General features: G+C 40.4%; 1 protein-coding gene across 2 annotated transcripts in view; it reads left to right on the top strand.

Annotated features, from left to right (window-relative positions):
* Positions 1–12,775, top strand: part of SLIT2 (slit guidance ligand 2) — a 429,541-nt gene extending 416,766 nt beyond the window's left edge. For both annotated transcript variants that reach the window (XM_040419036.1, XM_040419035.1), the window contains exons 34-36: positions 691–979; positions 5,843–6,054; positions 11,015–12,775. In XM_040419036.1, coding sequence (XP_040274970.1) covers positions 691–979; positions 5,843–6,054; positions 11,015–11,256 — 743 coding nt within the window. In that variant the 3' untranslated portion in view covers positions 11,257–12,775. The remainder of the gene's footprint in view (positions 1–690; positions 980–5,842; positions 6,055–11,014) is intronic.
* Positions 12,776–19,769: the final 6,994 nt, after the last annotated feature.

Below are 19,769 nucleotides of genomic sequence, written 5' to 3'. Positions count from 1 at the left end.
CTAGCAACTGTATAGATATATAGAAACTATGGGAGAGATTTATCAAACTGGTGTAAATTAGAACTGGCTTAGTTGCCCATAGAAACCAATTAGATTCCACCTTTCATTTTCCAAAGGAGCTGTAAAAAATGAAAGGTGGATTCTGATTAGTTGTTAGGGGTAACTAAGCCAGTTCTACTTTACACCAGTTTGATAAATCTCCCCATATGTGCGGTATTTTGGAAATATCTAAGATATTAATCTGGCGTAGTTCTCCAGCAGCTGCCCATATGATGTGAGTAGTACCGGGAGTGGGAATGCAGGGTAAGCAAAGACTTGTAGAACTGCAGTACCACTATAGGCCTCACACCTCCGGTGTAATACAACAGCATATGTAATTTACATGTGAAATGAAATATGAAAAAGCAATACATGTTTTTGCTCACATCATTTACTGTCTTGGGTATGATTTATGAACATATTTCCCTTTCACACAATTGTATGGAACCAGATTCACCTATTTCAAGTATCCAGGGGGGACCTTAAAAATACAACAAATTCAACAGGGATGTTAACCAGTTGGATTAAAACCAATGCCTCCAGTGCCATGACACTAACCACTGGGCCACCATTTCTAATATTCGACTTGTTTATTTCAGCACAATGTTGCTGTGTGGTGTATATTTAACGTTGTACTTTCTGACAATGCAGGTATGCCAATAAAGAACAATGTCGCTGTGCTACGTCAATCTTCTGGACACAATGGCACTTATTTCCAAGGCTGCATACGGAACTTGTACTTAAATAACGAGCTGCAAGACTTCAAGATGCTCAATCTGCAAACAGGAATAGTCCCCGGATGTGAGCCCTGCAACAAGAAAGTCTGCATACATGGAACATGTGTAGCTAGCAGTCAGTCCGGCTTCACCTGCGAGTGTGAGGGAGGCTGGTCAGGACCATTCTGCGACCAGCAGTCCAACGACCCTTGCCTAGGACACAAGTATGTAGCATGTTTGTTGATATACTGCTAGAGACAAGAGATGATATATTAATTGACTGGATGCTTAATCTAGAGGAGGGTCTTCATCTGAGTTATTTTTTTCAAAAACATTCAGCAACACATAGAAAAAAGCAGTTTATTTGCCTTAAAGGGAACCTTCTACCAAACGTTATACTGTTTTTAGACTTGTCCCTATATAGTCTTTGTTCTTGCATTATATAAAAAGTTTTATATACAGGACATGCCGCAAATTACCCTTGAATACTCATGAGGGTGATGCTGCTTTCCTGAATTGTGGAGGTGATACTGCTCTCTTGAATAGTCATGGAGGTGATGCTGCTCTCCTGAATAGTCATGGAAGTGATGCTGCTCTCCTGAATTGTCATGGAGGTGATGATGCTCTCCTAAATAATCATGGGGGTGATGCTGCTCTCCTGACTAGTCATGGAGATGATGCTGCTCTCCTGAATTGTCATGGAGGTGATGATGCTCTCCTGAATAATCATGGGGGTGATGCTGCTCTCCTGACTAGTCATGGGGGTGATGCTTCTCTCCTGAATTGTCATGGAGATGATGCTGCTTTCCTGAATAGTCATGGAGGTGATGCTGCTCTCCTGTACAGTCCTGGGGGAGCTGCTGCTCTCCTGAATAATCATGGTGGCTGCCCCTTTTTCTGGCTTTATTAACATCTATAGCAAGGATATTCCATTCAATCAATGTTGGTACCATCAGGGACATGTGCAGTGTGCAGGTAAAGCAGAGGCTAGTTCATCTCTCTTCAGGTACTGCTGGATCTGGCTTGCATTAATGTATCCTGGCCCCCTGGACTGTCCTGAGATGCTCTCTGTTAGGTCACACATGAGGTATAAGGCATTTTACATGCACAAGCTATACTGAACAAAAATATAAACACTTTCGGTTTTGCTTCCATTTTGCATGAGCTGAACTCAAAGATCTGAAAAAAAAATTACATACACAAAAGACCCATTATTCTCAAATATTGTTCACAAATCTGTCTAAATCTGTGTTAGTGAGAACTTCTCCTTTGCCGAGATAATCCATCCCACTTCACAGGAGTGGCATATCAAGGTGCTGATTAGACAGCATGAATATTGCACAGGTGTGCCTTAGACTGCCCACAATAAAAGGCCACTCTGAAATGTGCAGTTTGATCACACAGCACAATGCCACAGATGTCGCAACGTTTGAGGGAGCGTGCAATTGGCATGCTGGCTGAAGGAATGTCTACCAGAGCTGTTGCCTGTGCAATGAATGTTCATTTCTCTACCATAAGCGGTCTCCAAAGGCGTTTAAGAGAATTTGGCAGTACATCCGACCGGCCTCACAACCGCAGACCTTGTGTAACCACACCAGCCCAGGACCTCCACAACCAGCATGTTCACCTCCATGATCGTCTGAGACCAGCCACCCGTACAGCTGCAGCAACAATCGGTTTGCATAACCTAAGAATTTCTGCACAAACTGTCAGAAACCATATCAGGGAAGCTCAACTGCATGCTCGCCGTCCTCATCGGGGTCTGGACCTGACTGCAGTTCGTCATCGTAACCGACTTGAGTGGGAAAATGCTCACATTCAATGGCGTCTGGCACGTTGGAGAGGCGTTCTGTTCATGAATGAGTCCTGGTTTTCACTGTTCAGTGCAGATGGCAGACAGCGTGTGTGGCGTCGTGTGGGTGACGTCAACCTTGTCGATCGAGTGGCCCATGGTGGTGGTGGGGTTATGGTATGGGCAGGCTTATGTTATGGACAACGAACGCATGTGCATTTTATTGATGGCATTTTGAATGCACAGAGATACCGTGACGAGATCCTGAGGCCCATTGTTGTGACATTTATCCACGACCATCACCTCATGTTGCAGCATGATAATGCACAGCCCCATATTGCAAGGATCTGTACACAATTCCTGGAAGCTGAAAACATCCCAGTTGTTGCATGGCCAGCAAACTCACCGGACATGTCACCCAACCTGATCAACTCTATGCGACGGAGATGTGTTTCACTGCATGAGGCAAATGGTGGCCACACCAGATACTGACTGGTTTTCTGACCCCCTCCCCCAGTAAGGCAAAACTGTGCACATTTCAGAGTGGTCTTTTATTGTGGGCAGTCTAAGGCACACCTGTGCAATATTCATGCTGTCTAATCAGCACCTGGATATGCCACACCTGTGAGGTGGGATGGATTATCTCGGCAAAGGAGAAGTGCTCACTAACACAGATTTAGACAGATTTGTGAACAATATTTGAGAGTAATGGGTCTTTTGTGTATGTAGAAAATGTTTCAGATCTTTGAGTTCAGCTCATGCAAAATGGGAGCAAAACCGAAAGTGTTGTGTTTATATTTTTGTTCAGTGTAAAATAGATTGGAATATATACAGTATGTATTCCAAAGCATTATATAACCTGGTAATTAAACAAGTGGGTGGTGCTGCTCAAAAATTGACAGTTACCTCAGTAAGCTTACAGGGAAGGCTGTCAATCATTAAGGAGGACTGCCTTCTGCATCAATAAATGACATCTGCTGTTATCTTGCTCTATAACATTATACCTGATTGATGAGGCCCCATCTTTAACTTGACACCACTTTTTTCCATATCCCCACTCACTTTAAAATTCCTCAGAAGTGAACCAGAAATTGCAAAACGGAACAATTTGCTCACTTTTTATTCCTTAGGGTTCATTCACATGACCGCATGTATTTTGCGGTCCGCAAAACGTGGATCCACAAAAAATAAGGATGACGTTTTTATTTTGTGGATTCATTGCAACAATGCCTATTCTTGTACCCAAAACAGACAAGAATAGGACATGTTCTATCTTTTTTGCGGGTCTATGGAAGGGACATATGGATGCAGACAGTACACGGTGTGCTGTACGCATTTTCTGCGGACCCGGATGAGGACCAAAAATATGGTAGTGTGAATGGGGCCTTAGGCTAAGTTCCATCATAGGAAGCAGAAAAACAGAATTCAAGCTGTGAGGGACACCAATGGTGCCCAGAGGCACCACAGATATATAATGGAGTCCATTGGGTTCCGTCAAGATGTCTGTCATTTTATGTAAAATATACAGCACGTATACTGTGCTATTTTTTCCATCATACGTGACAGAGTCTGCAATGGAGGCTGCTAACTGAGCAGTTGACAGCACATGTAACCCGGCCAGACATCAGAACCCCAGCATCATCCTTTTTACCGGAACGCGTTTTTCAGGACGTGATACATTTTTTGCAGCAGCCAGACAAATCTCTGTCTAGAACAGATTCTCTTTTATCTTTTTAAGAGCAATGTCTGTTTTTGAAAGTTTTGGCATAACGTTTCTTATCAATTCTAAACTTCTTCTCCCCCCCCCCCCCCCAGCGTCTATGTCATTTTTATATAGAATTTATGCCGCTCTGACAGCTCGCAGCTGAAAGATGTTTGCAGTACCTAGCACATATGCTGCTCTTGGCAGAATTACAGCGCAGGCTTGGAGACAATTTATTTGTGTATTATAATTGTTGAGAAGGGTGTGAAATTCTCTCTAACATTTTTTAAGGGAGGATTCTGGTGGTGGCGACTACTAGTCGGAGATGGTTTCCAGATGTAGGGCCATTGTATGTTATTCTTCTCTGTATTGTCACATGACAAATGTAGCCAAGCCGAGATTGTCAAATTGCGTTCTGATACCATTAGGTCTTATTTATTGTTTTACATGGGACTACCTGTAATCTTCATGCATTATCTCACTATACTTGAGTGAGTTACCACTAGTGTTGAACGAATTCAAGTTAGCAAAGTGGAATTCGATGCGAATTTCAGGAAAAATTTGATTTGCCACGAGTCCAAATTTCTTGGTGCTTCATGGTAACGAATCCATATTTCCTGGAGTGGCGGTAAAAAATAATACATACTCACCTCATCCATTTGATTGCAGAGAGGCCATCGCGGCCATCTTAATTGAAGAATTGAGAAAACACGCCAAATGTCACGCGCGCTGAAGTGTGACATCACCTCGTCAGCACGCTGACCAGGGCCGGTGACATCATCAGTGATGACGTCACCACGCCTGGCCAGCATGATGACGTGGTGACGTCATCACGTCAGCGCGCACAATATTTGGGGCGTTTTCTTCAATCAAGATGGCCATGACTGCCTCTCAGCTATCAAATGGATGAGGTGAGTATGTATTTTTTTTAACCACTGATTAACCCCTGAAAGGCGTCAATGTGACTCTCAGAAGCCGTAATCAGCGATGAACATGGCATCTGTGGGGTTCAATAACGTGGGGTGGCGCGATCGCCTTCCCCATCATTGTGCCCACTACATACAATGTAATGCAAATCATGACAAAGTACCTCGTAACGAATTTGAATTTCTTGTCAAAGTTCAGCGAAGCAGCCGATTTGAATTTTTTAAAACTTCGCTCATCACTAGTTTTCACGATAAAACCTTAATGAGCTGCAAAAGTGAGATATTGGTATTGAAGAAATGCAGCTACTAGATTTCAAGACATAAACCAGCCACATGATGTTTCTACTTCACATTCAGAGCTGCAATCAAAATTCTGCATAACTCCTGTTACTAGAGAGCAGAGCATTATGGGAGGTCATGTAACAGTACGTTGCTAGATAAAGGAGGATAGGTTTAATGATTGATAAGAAGCGTAGGCAAATCAATGGGTTTCCAAATTCAGCTCATAGAACTTAGGAAGCTGCTCTGGATGTGAATGGAGAAGAGCACACTATGACCCTTTAAACTGGTACAAAATAATAAAAGCAGAGAAAAAGTAAAATGAAGGGTCATCCGCTGCTACCTGGGTATGCCAGTATTATAAATAGTGCTTTGCTTTATTTTTCAGGTGTGTCCATGGAACCTGTCTGCCAATCAATGCATTTTCCTATAGCTGTAAATGTTCCTCCGGCTATGGGGGAGTCCTGTGTGACGAAGCTGAAGAACCGATTAACCCTTGCCAGTCTCTTAAGTGTAAACATGGGAAGTGTAGGGTTTCAGGTCTGGACAAAGCCTATTGTGAGTGCAACACTGGTTACACCGGAGACAGCTGTGATAAAGGTAACTCATCTGACTTATAGAAAGAAGAGACACAGTGATCGTAATACTGCATACATATACTCCATAATGTTTTCTCAAAACTGGCATAAAATGCATGTCAAGATGATCAGATGATCATTACTAACCAGGGTGATGTGTAACGAAATGCATAGTCTCAGAATTAGGACAGACATATTGCTATGATGCACCATCAATGGCTGATCAGTAGGTGCATTGGCTATAGTGGTCAACCATGTGGCCGCAGCCACTTCATTCTAGCAATTGTTTCCAATCAGCAGTGGTCACAAGACCATCCCTTTAAAAAGTTTAGGAACTCTGAGTAGCAAACGTTGGAGCTATAAATGAGGCCGTATTGCCTGTTACCTGGTTCTCCTAAACTTTACATCAGTGATCTATAAACCCGTGGATGAAAATCTACATAGCTAAGATTGAAACTCTGATTTTGCTACCAAAACAAGGACCTTTGATATTTGATCTGAGGACTCCTTATGGTGATGACTGTAGTGGAGATCCAGCTGAAAGAGGGTCTTTAGGGCAATGCTCCCTGGGAAAAAGTATGCAAAATAATTCTCCTTCAGAAAGAAGAAAACTGCTCTTTTAGTATCACCCATATGTCTATCTCTTTATGTCATTTTTTTTACTTTGTTTGTGGGAGGCTTAACTATATTTTTATCTATTTTATTCTTTTTATCGAAAGGGCCATGCTCTCCAGGCAGTAATATTAAAACTAAATAATTCAAAACGAATAATATAATAATAATGATGATAATTGCGTCAATTTTACTATTTCTGTTTCTTTTTATTCTATTATTTGTTTGTGTATTGCCAAACTTATTATTATTATTAAATTTGCTTTAAAACGTAATATTTATTTCATCATTATTATTACATTTGTTTTAAAATGAGTTTTAATATTTATGCCGTAACTATTCAATTTATAACTTTTTTTTAATTTTTATTGTATTTGTCGGCACGAGTTTGGTATAGGCACTCGGCATTTAATGTTTACACTATTTATACCATTTACAGAGTGAACCATCCTGTATAGTTCTATTTTTTTTGTATAATTCTTTTAAAGAACCCTTAGAGGAGAAGGGGCTGAAGATCTACAATGTCATGCAAATCACACTTCATCTGTCCTCAAAACTAACCAACTGTAGTTCTGTTTTGTTGGGGTTTTATCTATCTCAGTGTGCTTTCTTGTTACCAGTCTTGTTTTTTTTTACAACTAAACATATTTAAATGCATAAAATACCAGAATTAATTCCATCTTCTGTTCACATTGACACTTTTTCGGCTCTCTGGAAACCTTTAATGACAAGAACGCTGTAGTCTGCATCCATATCATGTCATTAGGATTCACCAGGATACATTGGGATCAATTTGCTCAGTTTTTTCAGATGCTATGGTGGTAATGTGACCAGAGGTTAATATGTATGGCCAAGGGGACATTCACATGAGGCTGATTGGTTGCAGAAATTTTTGAAACTGAGAAATCTTTTCCCTAGTTACTGAACAAAAAACACATGGATTTGTATAAGCCCAATTTAGTCTCTTACATTTCTGCACGGGTGAATATAATCTAAGATTTTGCCACATTATCATAGTAGCCTGCTTTTTGCACAGAGCTAGGGCAGCTGCACCAGGTCAATTTTTCAGCAGATTCTTATGGATATCAGTGGCTTATATGGGGTCAGTCGGATTTCTGTTGGGGTTATGGTATGGCCAATGGCATAAACAGTGTTGCTGCCAAAAATTGCAAACTTTGTAGCACAAAATACAAACAGGGCCTAAACGTTTGAATTTAAGACTGTGGTACTTTATTGGTCATTTAGATTAAAGGGGTTTTCTGAGATATTGATGGCATTTCCTCAGGATAAGTCATCAATATCAGATCTACGGGGGTCTGACTACCAGCTATTTGAAAAGATCAGAGCGTTCCCAGGCCGGTGATATCAGGTTCATTGATCACATGGCCTAGGTGCAGCTCAGTCTCATTCAAGTGAATAGCATAGCCACCATACAATGTACAGCACTGTGCTTGGTGAGCTGCGAGGAGACCACAGCACTCGCCAGAACGTGGCAGCCTCCTCAGCTGGGTGTTGGACCTCGCCAATCCTGAGGATGGGTCATCAATATTAAACAACCTCTTTAAAAAAGGAAATTGTAATTTAATATAGTATATTATTGACATAATCATTTTCATTAATAACACAAAACACAAGTCACACCTTGAATATTTGCCTTTCTTATGTATTAAATAAATTAGTGAATAAAATTAAATTTTTTGATAACTCATAAAAAGTAAGTTATTCCTCTATTTTATTATTTGTCAACAAAACTGAAATCTACATTTACCTAGCTAATTATGTTTAGAATTATTAATGTTTATTTTTGTTAGTATTCACTAAATAGTTACAATTGTCTTATATTAACATTTGTGTTATGTGATGTTTTTTGTCCTAATTACTGTCACAGCTAAATGTCTCACATGCTTACTATAGTGTGTTAAAGGGGTTGTATGAGATTAGAAAAACATAGCTGCTTTTTTCCCCCCATAAACAGCGCCATTTTTACCTTTGGGCTATGTATATTTTTACAGTTCAGCCACCATTCAAGTGAATGCGGCAGTGCATCAATACCAGACAGATCCCATAGACAAGAATGGCAGTGTTTCTGGAAGAAAGTGGGCATTTTTTTTTTTTCGTATTCTCTTGCAACCCCTTTCCTTTATGTGTACTTTCCTGTATACTGTTATGTTCCCTTTCTTATGTATGTTCTGTAATGGACAATAATTCCACACTTTACCTTATCTCAAACTCTGCTCTTCACCCTTCAGCCTTCACTGATTTATCACAGAGAATTCCACAGGTGAGACGGTCGAAACACAAGGGATCATATATTTTTTTTCCTCCCTCCTTTCATTGTGGTGTCTCCTTCCTCCATATATCAATGTCTTCCCCTTTCTCTTTCCTCAGCTGGCATTTATTTATTGTTTTTTCGGCATCAATGTGACTGGGAAAATGGGGAACAGGGCCAGGGAAGTGATTAACAGATGGCTCATTTTTAGCTGGTTTATACTTTAGTAATTTATGAATCTAGTGGAATGTTACTTGTATTAAGCAACAGATTGAATAATATTGAGCTGGAGGTCTAATAAATTAAATTGCATGCTCTCCGAAACAGTTCCCTCATGAAAACAGAACCAGCTGTTCAGGCTACACAGTAAATGTGTAGTTCTGCATTTAAAAACTAAGATTTAAGCCACCAATTTTGTTGTCATTGTAATAATATTGTATTTATTGCTTACAGACTATGAGAATTATTTAAGGAAATTATGGCCATTGAAATGAGTCAAAAGACAAGTGCAACATACAGTCATTTAATATTTTGTAACATGATAGAAGTAGACTGGTGGCCAGTGGTCCGTCATGACTTTAGATATATTATGCAATGGTATGGTTGAGGGAGCTAATGTCCACTTCTTATTGTCCCGCAAAGATGTAAAATAAAAAAAATGAAGCAACTTTACAAATAGTCTTTATTAAAAAGTACATAGCCTAAACATTGTATGTCTACAGCTACTATGCAGACCAATGCATCACCAAGGTAACAGACAACAAACAAACCCAGTGTAGTCTGATCCTACAGTCACTCTCCCTTCAGTCTACTAATTTATGAACTGTATGTTAACAAGAAGTAGGGGAAAGTTGGTGCAAAATAACACATGCCAACAATATCAGACTTCCACAGAATTAGTTTGAAGTCTTTTACCATGGAGACTCAAGTGTATGAGCTATAGGACACAAGGATAGGTTCCCTAGTTATACTGTAGACAGTTATATTTTACTCTGAAACATGCCAGTGTTTTTCAAGAAAATGTAGTTTAAAATGAGCCAGGAAGAGGTACAAGAGTCTTGGGGGGCAGCTCTTTGTCGTCTTCTCCCTGCCTGGCATTGCATGATTGACAGGTTTCTATATATACACAAACTAGGAGAAGATCTGTCAATGAAGCCGAGCAGGGAGACGACATCAGCAAACTGCCCTGTGACTCTTCTCCTTGTTTCCAACTCATTCTAAAATGTTTTCTTTGAAACGCTGCAGGACGCACGTGTTCAGTTCCATCATTCAACTGCCTCCTGAGCTGTGATAGAGACAGAGCTGCAGCAGAAAGGACACACCCTGAGCTGCCAGCTTGATATAAATCTAGCAGAGCAATAGGAATAGTGAATGGATCCATGTGGTGTACAGGGTTGGTTCTAGCTTTGTTAATGCGATATTGTCATGTACTAAATGATGTCTGATTTAAAAATGTTTACATTAAAGACTATGGACACCTTCAGAGACAATTTTTTTAATGATTGCATGTTACTCATTTGGGGCTAAAAATAATTTTTTCAATTGGCCTTTATTAGAAATATTGAGACGTTCTGTCACAAAGGGTTAACTTTTTTTCTAGCTGTGTGCATCCTACTTTTACTTTGTGCCAGTCATCTAATAAACCTTTTCTCTAAATTACTAAGAGGTCATAAACACTTATTTAAGCCACATTCTTATCAGTAAGATAAGGATTGAATTTTAATAAATGTTTATAAGGTGGCAGAGCAGAGCTCCCTGTCTGACTGAGCAGAGAGAAAATTCATATTCTGGTAATAGAGCATCTCAGCTCTGTACAGAGAAAATGACTCCATATTTTTAATAAAGACTATTTGAAAAAAAAAAGATTTTTAGCACATAAGGAGTAAAATGGACTAATAAAAAAATTGCCCTTAAAGGTGTACATAGCCTTTACCCATGGGATAACCCCTTTACAATTTTGTATTCAGTGGGTGAACTGTATATTTCACAATATTTGACCAAATTTCGCCTAAATTGGAAATAGTACGGTATTTTAAATATAATACAATGTTATTAAATTGGAAAACAACTTTGCTAAAATGTGGTTTCATTTTGTTTATAGAAATCTCTTGCCGAGGGGAACGGATCAGAGATTATTACCAAAAGCAGCAAGGTTACGCTGCTTGCCAGACGACCGAGAAGGTATCGCGACTAGAATGCAGAGGAGGATGCACAAATGGTCAGTGCTGCAGACCACTGAGAAGTAAGCGACGGAAATACATTTTCGAGTGCACTGATGGCACCTCATTTGTGGACGAAATTGAGAAAGTCATAAAATGTGGCTGTACAAAGTGCCCCTCCTAAATATGTAACCTTCAGAAGCCCTTTGAAAACGTTGTATACCTTTTATGACCGTGTTGGACTAATTCAAACTTGATAGTGGAAAATATTTGGAATATATTGTAAAATACAGAAACAGACATATTTTTATTAAGAAAAAAAAAAGAAAATGACATTTTCCTCACTGGCAATTCAAAAATGAAAAAGTCTAAAGCAAGACTTCTCACAGAGAAGAGAAGAACAATAATTCTAAAGTCTACGAAGATGTTTCGTGATGGAAGAGAACTACAACTGCTGTTCGACAGGGTTTGCTCATCATTAGATGCTGGAAAATGAGTCTAAAAATCTATCCCAGACAAGGAGTCATAAAGTGGTTAACATATCAGCATTGATGAGCCCTGCCGATTGGTGAGCCACACATTTAATCAAAGACAAGCTGTGAATGATAAGGGATCAAGTTGATTCTGTCTCTTGCATTGAGGTTACCCTACCTGATCAGCTAAAGCGTATTAAGGAACTTTGCGCATTCCAAGTCATCTGATGAGGAACAGTAATGGGGACGGACATTAGCCCAGAGTAGATTTCTGGTTCCAAAAATGTTATTGTCACATGATAGCACAAGAAGCTTAAAGAAGTCTTCATCTAGCCATTTTCCAGTATTATCTTTTTATTGTAATATAAAAATTAACTGGGCCATTAGTAAAAAAAAGTCTGGTAGTTTTTTAATTAGGAATAATTTTACAAAATGTTTATAAAACAGTATTCAGAATATGAATGAAACATATTTATTGTATCAGAGTACATCATTCTTAACACTTTTAGGTTATCCCTTTTTGCAATGCTTTAATATATATTAATTTATATTTGTCCTGATATTTTTCTATTTTGGTAAACACAAAATGACTCAAAGTCAGGATTTTTTTTCTCTTATAGAAGTAACATAGCAAATAGTGTCTGACGGATTTGTTTTGTCTGATATGTGTTCGCTAATGTGGTTGTGTAACCGGAATGTTGTCAAACTCTGGAAACAATGCCAGAAAATGTACATTAGAGTGTCTTCACATTAGATCGAAATGATATAGAAGTATTTTTCCCTAGCTATAATATAAATATAATGTATCTTTACATAAAACTAAAATTGTGTTCTAGGCATACAGATGTCTCTAGGCTTTAGTAAACCCTTTCTATCCCCTCCCCCATGAAGTTTTATCTGTCTTATGGAGCAGTTTATACTGTTCTCAATTGTGATTTTTATTTCCCTATAATAAGACTACCATAGTATTACGTGGTTCCCATGTTAATATGCTGCTGCTAAACTACAGTACATGATTGTTAATGGTTGGTAGTGGGCTGTGCTCTTCTTTCCTTAAATAAAGAAAACAACAGGCACTCTGTACAAAAAATATTTGTTAAGTTCAGCATTTTATAAATTTGTATTTACAAAAAAAATAGGTGTACATGTGTAATACAGCGTTCTTTGTCTTACCTGGACTGATATCAGTAATGCAACTGATGTTTGTAAATTAAACAGATATTACTTCCATAATGTCTGAACTCATCTCCATCAACTTTTTGAGGTCACTTTGAAGTATTAGTGAATCTCATACATTACAATTCCCTGCAATCGTTACCCGCATTGTTACCTTAAGCAACAGTAACCTGATAACACAGAATTATTAACAATTGTTGCTTGCATAGCACACATTTATTCTACAGCCCTGTACAGAGACTGGGGACTTCATATCTTTAGGGGACTTTCTTCCAGGCCATCAATCAGTTACAAGCTGTTATTTGACAATTTGGAGTCCATTCACAGACGGGTCCATGATGGTCCACCCAATATACATAGATGGGTCCACCCAACATACATGCTAGCCATGTCCATAGGGATCCATTAGCCAGTGTCATTTTGGTCTCCCTCTAGCTGGTATACATAAGTATACTGCAGAAAAACAGGTTGAACAGAGTAGTAGCCTACAGTCATGGACAAAAGTTTTTAACTGACATAAATTTTATTTTTTACAAAGTTTGCAGCTTCAGTGTTTTTCTATCTTTTTGGCAGATGTTTCTATGGTATACTGACATACAACTATAAGCTTTTCATAAGTTTTTTTTAAAGTTTATTGACAAAGAATCGATATTTCCAGCGTTGACCCTTCTTTTGAAAGACTTCTGCAAGTCGCCCTGACATGCTGGATATCAGGTTTTGGGCCAAATCCTGACTGATGGCAACCCATTCTTGCCTAATCAGTGCTTGAAGTTGATCACCGTTTCTGTGTGTTTGTCCACCCATTTTTTGAGGACTGACAGGTTGTCAATGAGATTAAGATCTGGAGAGTTTCTGACCATTGTCCCAAAATTTCAATGTTTTGTTTATTGAGACACTTTTGCCTTGTGACATGGTGACCAGTATGTTGAAAAAAGCATTGTTCATCACCAAATTGTTGGGAGAAATAGCTCTTGGAGGGTGTTGATACCATTCTTTATTCATCGCAGTGTTCTTAGGCAAAATTGTGAGTGAGCCCACTCCCTTGGATAAGAAGCAACCCCACACATGAATGGTCTCAAAATGCTTTACTGTTGGCATGGCACAGGATTCGTGGTGTCAAGAAGGCTAGCAAAAAAGCAAATTTTCTCCAAGAAAAACATAAAGGTCAGGATGACATTCTGCAGAAGCACAGGGATTGTACAGTGGACTCCATCATCCATTAAATGGATGTATGGATGATATATCCATTAAATGGATGCCATGATAGCCTAAGGGTGAAAAATACATTAAATGGATTCCTAACAGTGGCATACGTCACTTATGAGTTATATTGGCATCAATGCATACATCATTAAAAGTTATTGAAAAACTGATGTCGCATCTGTTGAACAGATGCCATTAATCCTAAAGGTGATGGATTGCACTGTTAGGCATTCATCACGGCCTCCATGTATTGTATATGTTGGGAGCTTTTCTTTGTCAATGTGTAGGGGCGTGTTAACATATGCATTGGGCTGTCCATTTTTCTGTTCCATTAAAGGCAAAAAAGAATGGAATTTAACCTACTATGGATCCATCATATGACAGCCTGACAGACCTCATTGACCATAATAAGGTGTCTGCCATTTTACCAGGAAAATAGCACATGCTTTTTCTGGATTTTTGAATGGAATGTGCGACAGAAGCTCTTAATGTAGCCTCCATTATAGATGTGAACACAACCTTAAATAGAGGCCAACAATTCTATGTGAACATAGCCAAACGGCTGCCATGATAAGAAACATGCACTGATAGATGTGAAGTTCCCCACAGCTCAGGCCAGAAATCCCTTACAGCTCTTGCTGCTATCAGGAGTGATATAATAATATATAAGGAAACTGCTGTATTTTGTCCAGCAACCAGATTTTTCAGACTATTCTTCAGCCAGTGGTAGAAGATATTAATTAGGTGTATCTACATCAGCTTTTGCCTCTCCTATACAGGTTTCTCTGTGCCAGATTTCTCTAGTCTCCCATGTGCATCTTTTAAAGGGTTTGTCTGGGTTCAGAGCTGAACCTGGACATTCCGAGAATTTCACCCTGGCAGCCCCCCCCGACAGGAGCATCGGAGCAGTTCATGCTCCGATGCTCTCCTTTGCCCTGAGCTGAATCGCACAGGTCAAAGGCATTTTGTGGAGTTCCGGTGACAAATGGGGCTCTCCTTCAGGCTGCCAGGAAGAGGCTTCCGCCCAGCGGTGAGCCCGGAGGCGTCACCGGCACTGATGGGCGGGCTTTAGCGCTGCCCTAGCCTGTAAAACGGCTAGGACAGCATTAAAGCCCGCCCATCAAAGCAGTGTGTTATAGTAAATAAAAGAGCCCTTGCCATGCACGATTCTGCGCAGGGCAAGGGAGAGCATTGGAGCAGGAGGGGGGGGGGGGCTGCCTGGGTGAAATTATGGTCATGTCCGGGTTCAGCTCTGAACCCGGACAACCCCTTTAAACCACAGCATAACCTAGATACATATCGAAAGATAAACTCATTAATGATAGTAGGCTTTATATATGCAGTACCTAATGCATTCTGTAGACTGTAACAATCTACATGATTGAAAACATACAGTATGTCCCTATCGTGTCCCAGGTTTAGTGGAATGCCGAGTGCTCTGGAGCCGCCCTTAATAGTCTCTATGTGTCACGGTGCTCCTACATGGATACAGCGGGAGTCCAGACCTTGATGTGAAGTTTAATGGCAGCTTTACTTGAATAAACTTTCATCCAAACGATTTGCAGGCTTTGTCTTGGTTCCAGCATAAACTGGCAGACAAACTCAATAACTCTGCTTTCTCTCTGCTGTACTGACATGCTTGCTTAAAGGGGTATTCCCATCACATACAAGGGGGGCATATTGCTAGGATATGCCTCCATTGTCTGATAGGTGCGGGTCCCACCTCTTGAGACCCACACCTACAACAAGAAAGGAGAGGGGAGAGCTGTGGCTGGAGGACCGCGGATTTCCTGGGGTTCGTCCACCACCAAGCACTGCTCCCATAGAAGTGAATGGGAGTGCACAGCGTACGTGTGGCCCCCGCTCCCATTTATTTCTATGGGCAGGCGGAAATAGTTGAGCCAGAGCTCGCCTATTTTCGGCGGCCCTATAGAAATGAATGGAGGGCGGCTGAGCATGTGCAGTGCGCCCTCCGTTCATTTCCCTGCTCCATTCTCATTGTAGGTGCGGGTCCCAGAGGTGTGACACGCACCTATCAGACAATGGGGGCATATCCTAGCAATATGCTCCCATTGTCTGAGATGGGAAAACCCCTTTAAATACTTTGCTTTCTTGCCCTGTGCTGCACTAAACTCTGTTTCTGTACTTTAGATCTAGTCTAGTATCCTTGGATGGGGTGTCTTTGGCTGTTATTCCCCTCCTGACACTCAGCAAATAACTTATTTTCAGCCCAAGAACATTTTTTCTCTGACTGCTACTTCTTTCAGGTCTTCTTTGCTCCAGCATGGAGTATAAACTGGAACAATCTAGTACTTCAACCCCTCCCTTCTGGTAGGAAGCAGAACTGGCCCACTTCTGCCCAAAAGGGGGGAGAGTGGAATGGTAAGTTCCATTCTGACTAAAGATATCTCTGCCATATACGCTGTCACCTGCTGGTGAACCAGGCGTATTACATGAACAACAGTTTCAGAATAATAAGATCAATGCACACTTGTGAAGGACCTAGAAATAAATACACCGATGAAAGTGAAAGAATAGTAACACCACTCCAGGGTGTTACATATCCCCTTACTTAAAAACAAGCCGCCCTTGGCTTGTGCTTAGGGGATGCTCCAGGGTTCCCTTTTCAAGTTAGAGTGCTGCTTTAGACTTTTTCCTAATACCGTATACATAAAAGCTGAACTAGCAATGGCTACCTACAGGTCTCTGCCCGTTTGAGTAGGGTGTCTATTTCCTGTTTCCCGCTCAGTAAAAACCAGAAAGCCAAAATGACTGCACCAATCGCTCAAATACTTTCATTTTGTGTGGATAACGAGCCCTAGTACCACTGGCAGTGTGGGGTGTCATGTACTATAATCCCTTCACAATACTATGAGATGCCCGCAAATAGAAGGGTGGCTTCATCCTGTAATCCCTTCCTAGCACTAAGGTCTAATAATGCTTTATGCTTCATCACCTTGATGTCTGAACTGGTAGCTTCACATTTTCCCTAAGGCAGTGTGCAGTACCTTAAGGCACCTAGAACTAGGAGGAGGAACCAGCCTACCTTCCGTAGCTCCAGTGAGGGCTGATCCCCTCTTAACTTCGATTTTTGGCAGTGGGGTTACCCTTTAAAGATGTTAAGACTGCTTGTGACTTTACCACTTAGTCCTCCCTGTGTAGCAACAGCACATGATCCCAAAGACACAGGACATACTGGCTCCTTCCCCTCCCAAGTCTGTGGAGAGAAAAAGGTTAAGGGCATATGCAAATATGCATTACAATACCTAGGCTTTCTACACTAACACAGGGCAAAGTATTAGTATTCAGCGTCCTCCGAAGCAGTCCGTATGAGCAATAACATAAGGATACTAACTATCTGGCTAACAGTATAAAGTCCATTTAAAGTGCAGAAAGGATCACATTGTTGTACCTGTAAAAAGTGCTTGAATGTTGTAGAACTTTAAAGTGCAAAAAATATAGTGCAAAAATAAGGAAGGCTCCCGACCCATGGATGGTAAATGGTATGGGCTTTAAAAAACCCAGGCTGGGCTCCCACTATTGATCTTGAGGTAGTGCAAAGTTACACATCACTGCAATTTTTGTGAGAACCCTTGAGGCAGGTGGTATTGCTGGCCCTGCCTATTTAGGTTGGACCAGCCTACTAATATTGGCCCTCTCTTCTGTCAATTTGGACCTGCCTAGAACATGGGGCCACTTGTAGTTTTTTTCCAGGGCTACTTCAAGTTTACAGTCCGCTCCAGCCCCATAAAAAGCATATTGCACAATGAACCCTCACACAGGACCATCACCAGAAAAGTAAAAAGAACATGTCTCTCAGAAAAGGGAGAGACAAAAACATGATTTTTTGGGGGTCAAAAACCCTTTTATTGTGTAAAACTGTAAAAATAAAAATAAAAAAATAAACATATTATGTGTCTCTGAATCCATAAAGACCTACTCTATAAAAATATCACATTGATGTTTTTTTTTATTATAGCACCATTTATTCCATGATACATATGAAATTTGAACATTTTTTTGCCCACGTCATATGCCGAAAGCTTTTGATGGGGTAGACATCAGGGCTCTGTGCGAGGTCAGTCAAGTTCTTCCACACCAAACTTACCCAACCATCCTTTTAACCTTGTTTTGAGCATTGGGCAAGAGAAAGGCCTTCCCCAAACTGTTCCCACAAAGTTGGAAGTACACAGTTGTTCGAAATGTCTTCGTATGCTTAAGCATTGAGATTTCTCTTCACTGGAACTAAGGGGCCTATGCCAACCCCTGGAAACAACCCCAGCAAATTGCTAGTTTATATTTCAGCTCTTACAGACTATGACCTCTTTCCTCACTGCAGTTCCTGCTGGTTCAGTGTCTATATGGAGCATACTATGGTCCTTTTTGAAAGGTATAAGGGTACAGCTGTTGTTTTTTTTTTAATGCTGAGACAGACATTAACTGGAAGTCAATAGAAAAATACAAGACACTGCAAACTTTATTTGATCCCTGATGTTTTTTCAAAGCACTGTATGCTGTAGGTGTAGTTTTTTTTTTTTTCATGCATTTTCCCACAGACTTCTCCACAGGACTGGAAAAGTGTATGAAATGCATTTATGAATTTATGAAAAAAGCTACAATTTGTCAGTACCCAAAAAGTAGGAAAAAATGTCATAAAAACAAAAGGAAGAAACCTTAAGGGTTCAGCCACACAAGCTGTATTTTTCACAGAAAAATTTCCACAGCTGATTTTGCAGCAATTTTATGCATTGCAAAGGGTGCAATCGTGGTAGATAGCCACACAATAAATTGTCAGGCAGCAGGGTTTAAATTCAACACCACAGGTTAGTTCACATCATTGGATTTCTCAAAATCTCGCCCACTTTGATGGCACTGTAAAATACGGCAGAATTTCCATATGCAAGTGCACAGTGACAACTCTGCAGCAACTCCGTCTTATGTTAACATACCTTTAGATAGACAAGCTGATGTCTCACTGCAGTCCCTGCTGGTTCAGGGTCTATACATAGTATACTATAGTAGAGTCCTGTGTAAGAGGTACAAGAGAGACTGAAACTAATCACATCATGCAGATATCTTAAAGGAAATCAAGAATTTTGAATGTACAGTAGCTTTGGATGTGAATTGTGAAGCTAAGCTACAAAACAAGATGAAAAACACTCAATGACAAAAAAAAACACACCAAGGTGTTATTGGAATCGAATGAAGATTTCTTTGTGTGAATGTAATGATGATATATGTAAGTCATTAAAATATATGAGTGAAAAGATACTATTTTTGGGGGAACACGGTACAATTGGAAGGAGTCTCTAATACCCTGTTGACCTGCCTCTAGCCTGGATACAAGATGTGACACAGTTGGGCGTGGAGGCATATAGGTTCCATTGGGTATCCTGCGGCACATTTGCACACATATGTTACAGCTGGGCCTGTAGATCCTGCACACTTGTAGGCCGAAGCTGTTGTCCCATAAATGTCCCAGCTGGTCCAATAAATGCTGTACTGGCGATAAAACTGATGACCAGACAGGCCAAGAAAGCGTTGTAATCTGGAAGGGACATTCCTGGGAAGCCCTTGCTATCTGTGTGCTAGCCACTATTATCTCATGTCAGTTGGAAGCCCTGCCATGAGAGGCAACACATGTGGCCACAGGATGTCCTGCACATATAGCTGAGCTATTATTGTTCCTTGAATCACTACTAGGGTGGCCGAATGTCAAATGTGATGGCTTCTTTCATTGTCAGACCAGCGGCTGGAGCAGTGTGTTGTTCCACAGCAAAGGCAGGATTGAAGTGCTCACAACGAGGCCTCCAAGCTTGAACACCTCTTAACAATTAGGTCAGAA

The sequence above is a fragment of the Bufo bufo genome, chromosome 2, assembly GCF_905171765.1.
Source record: "Bufo bufo chromosome 2, aBufBuf1.1, whole genome shotgun sequence".
NCBI classification, from domain to species: domain Eukaryota; kingdom Metazoa; phylum Chordata; class Amphibia; order Anura; family Bufonidae; genus Bufo; species Bufo bufo.
The sequence above is the reverse complement of the archived record's forward strand: the minus strand, read 5'-3'. Positions and strand labels throughout refer to the sequence as shown.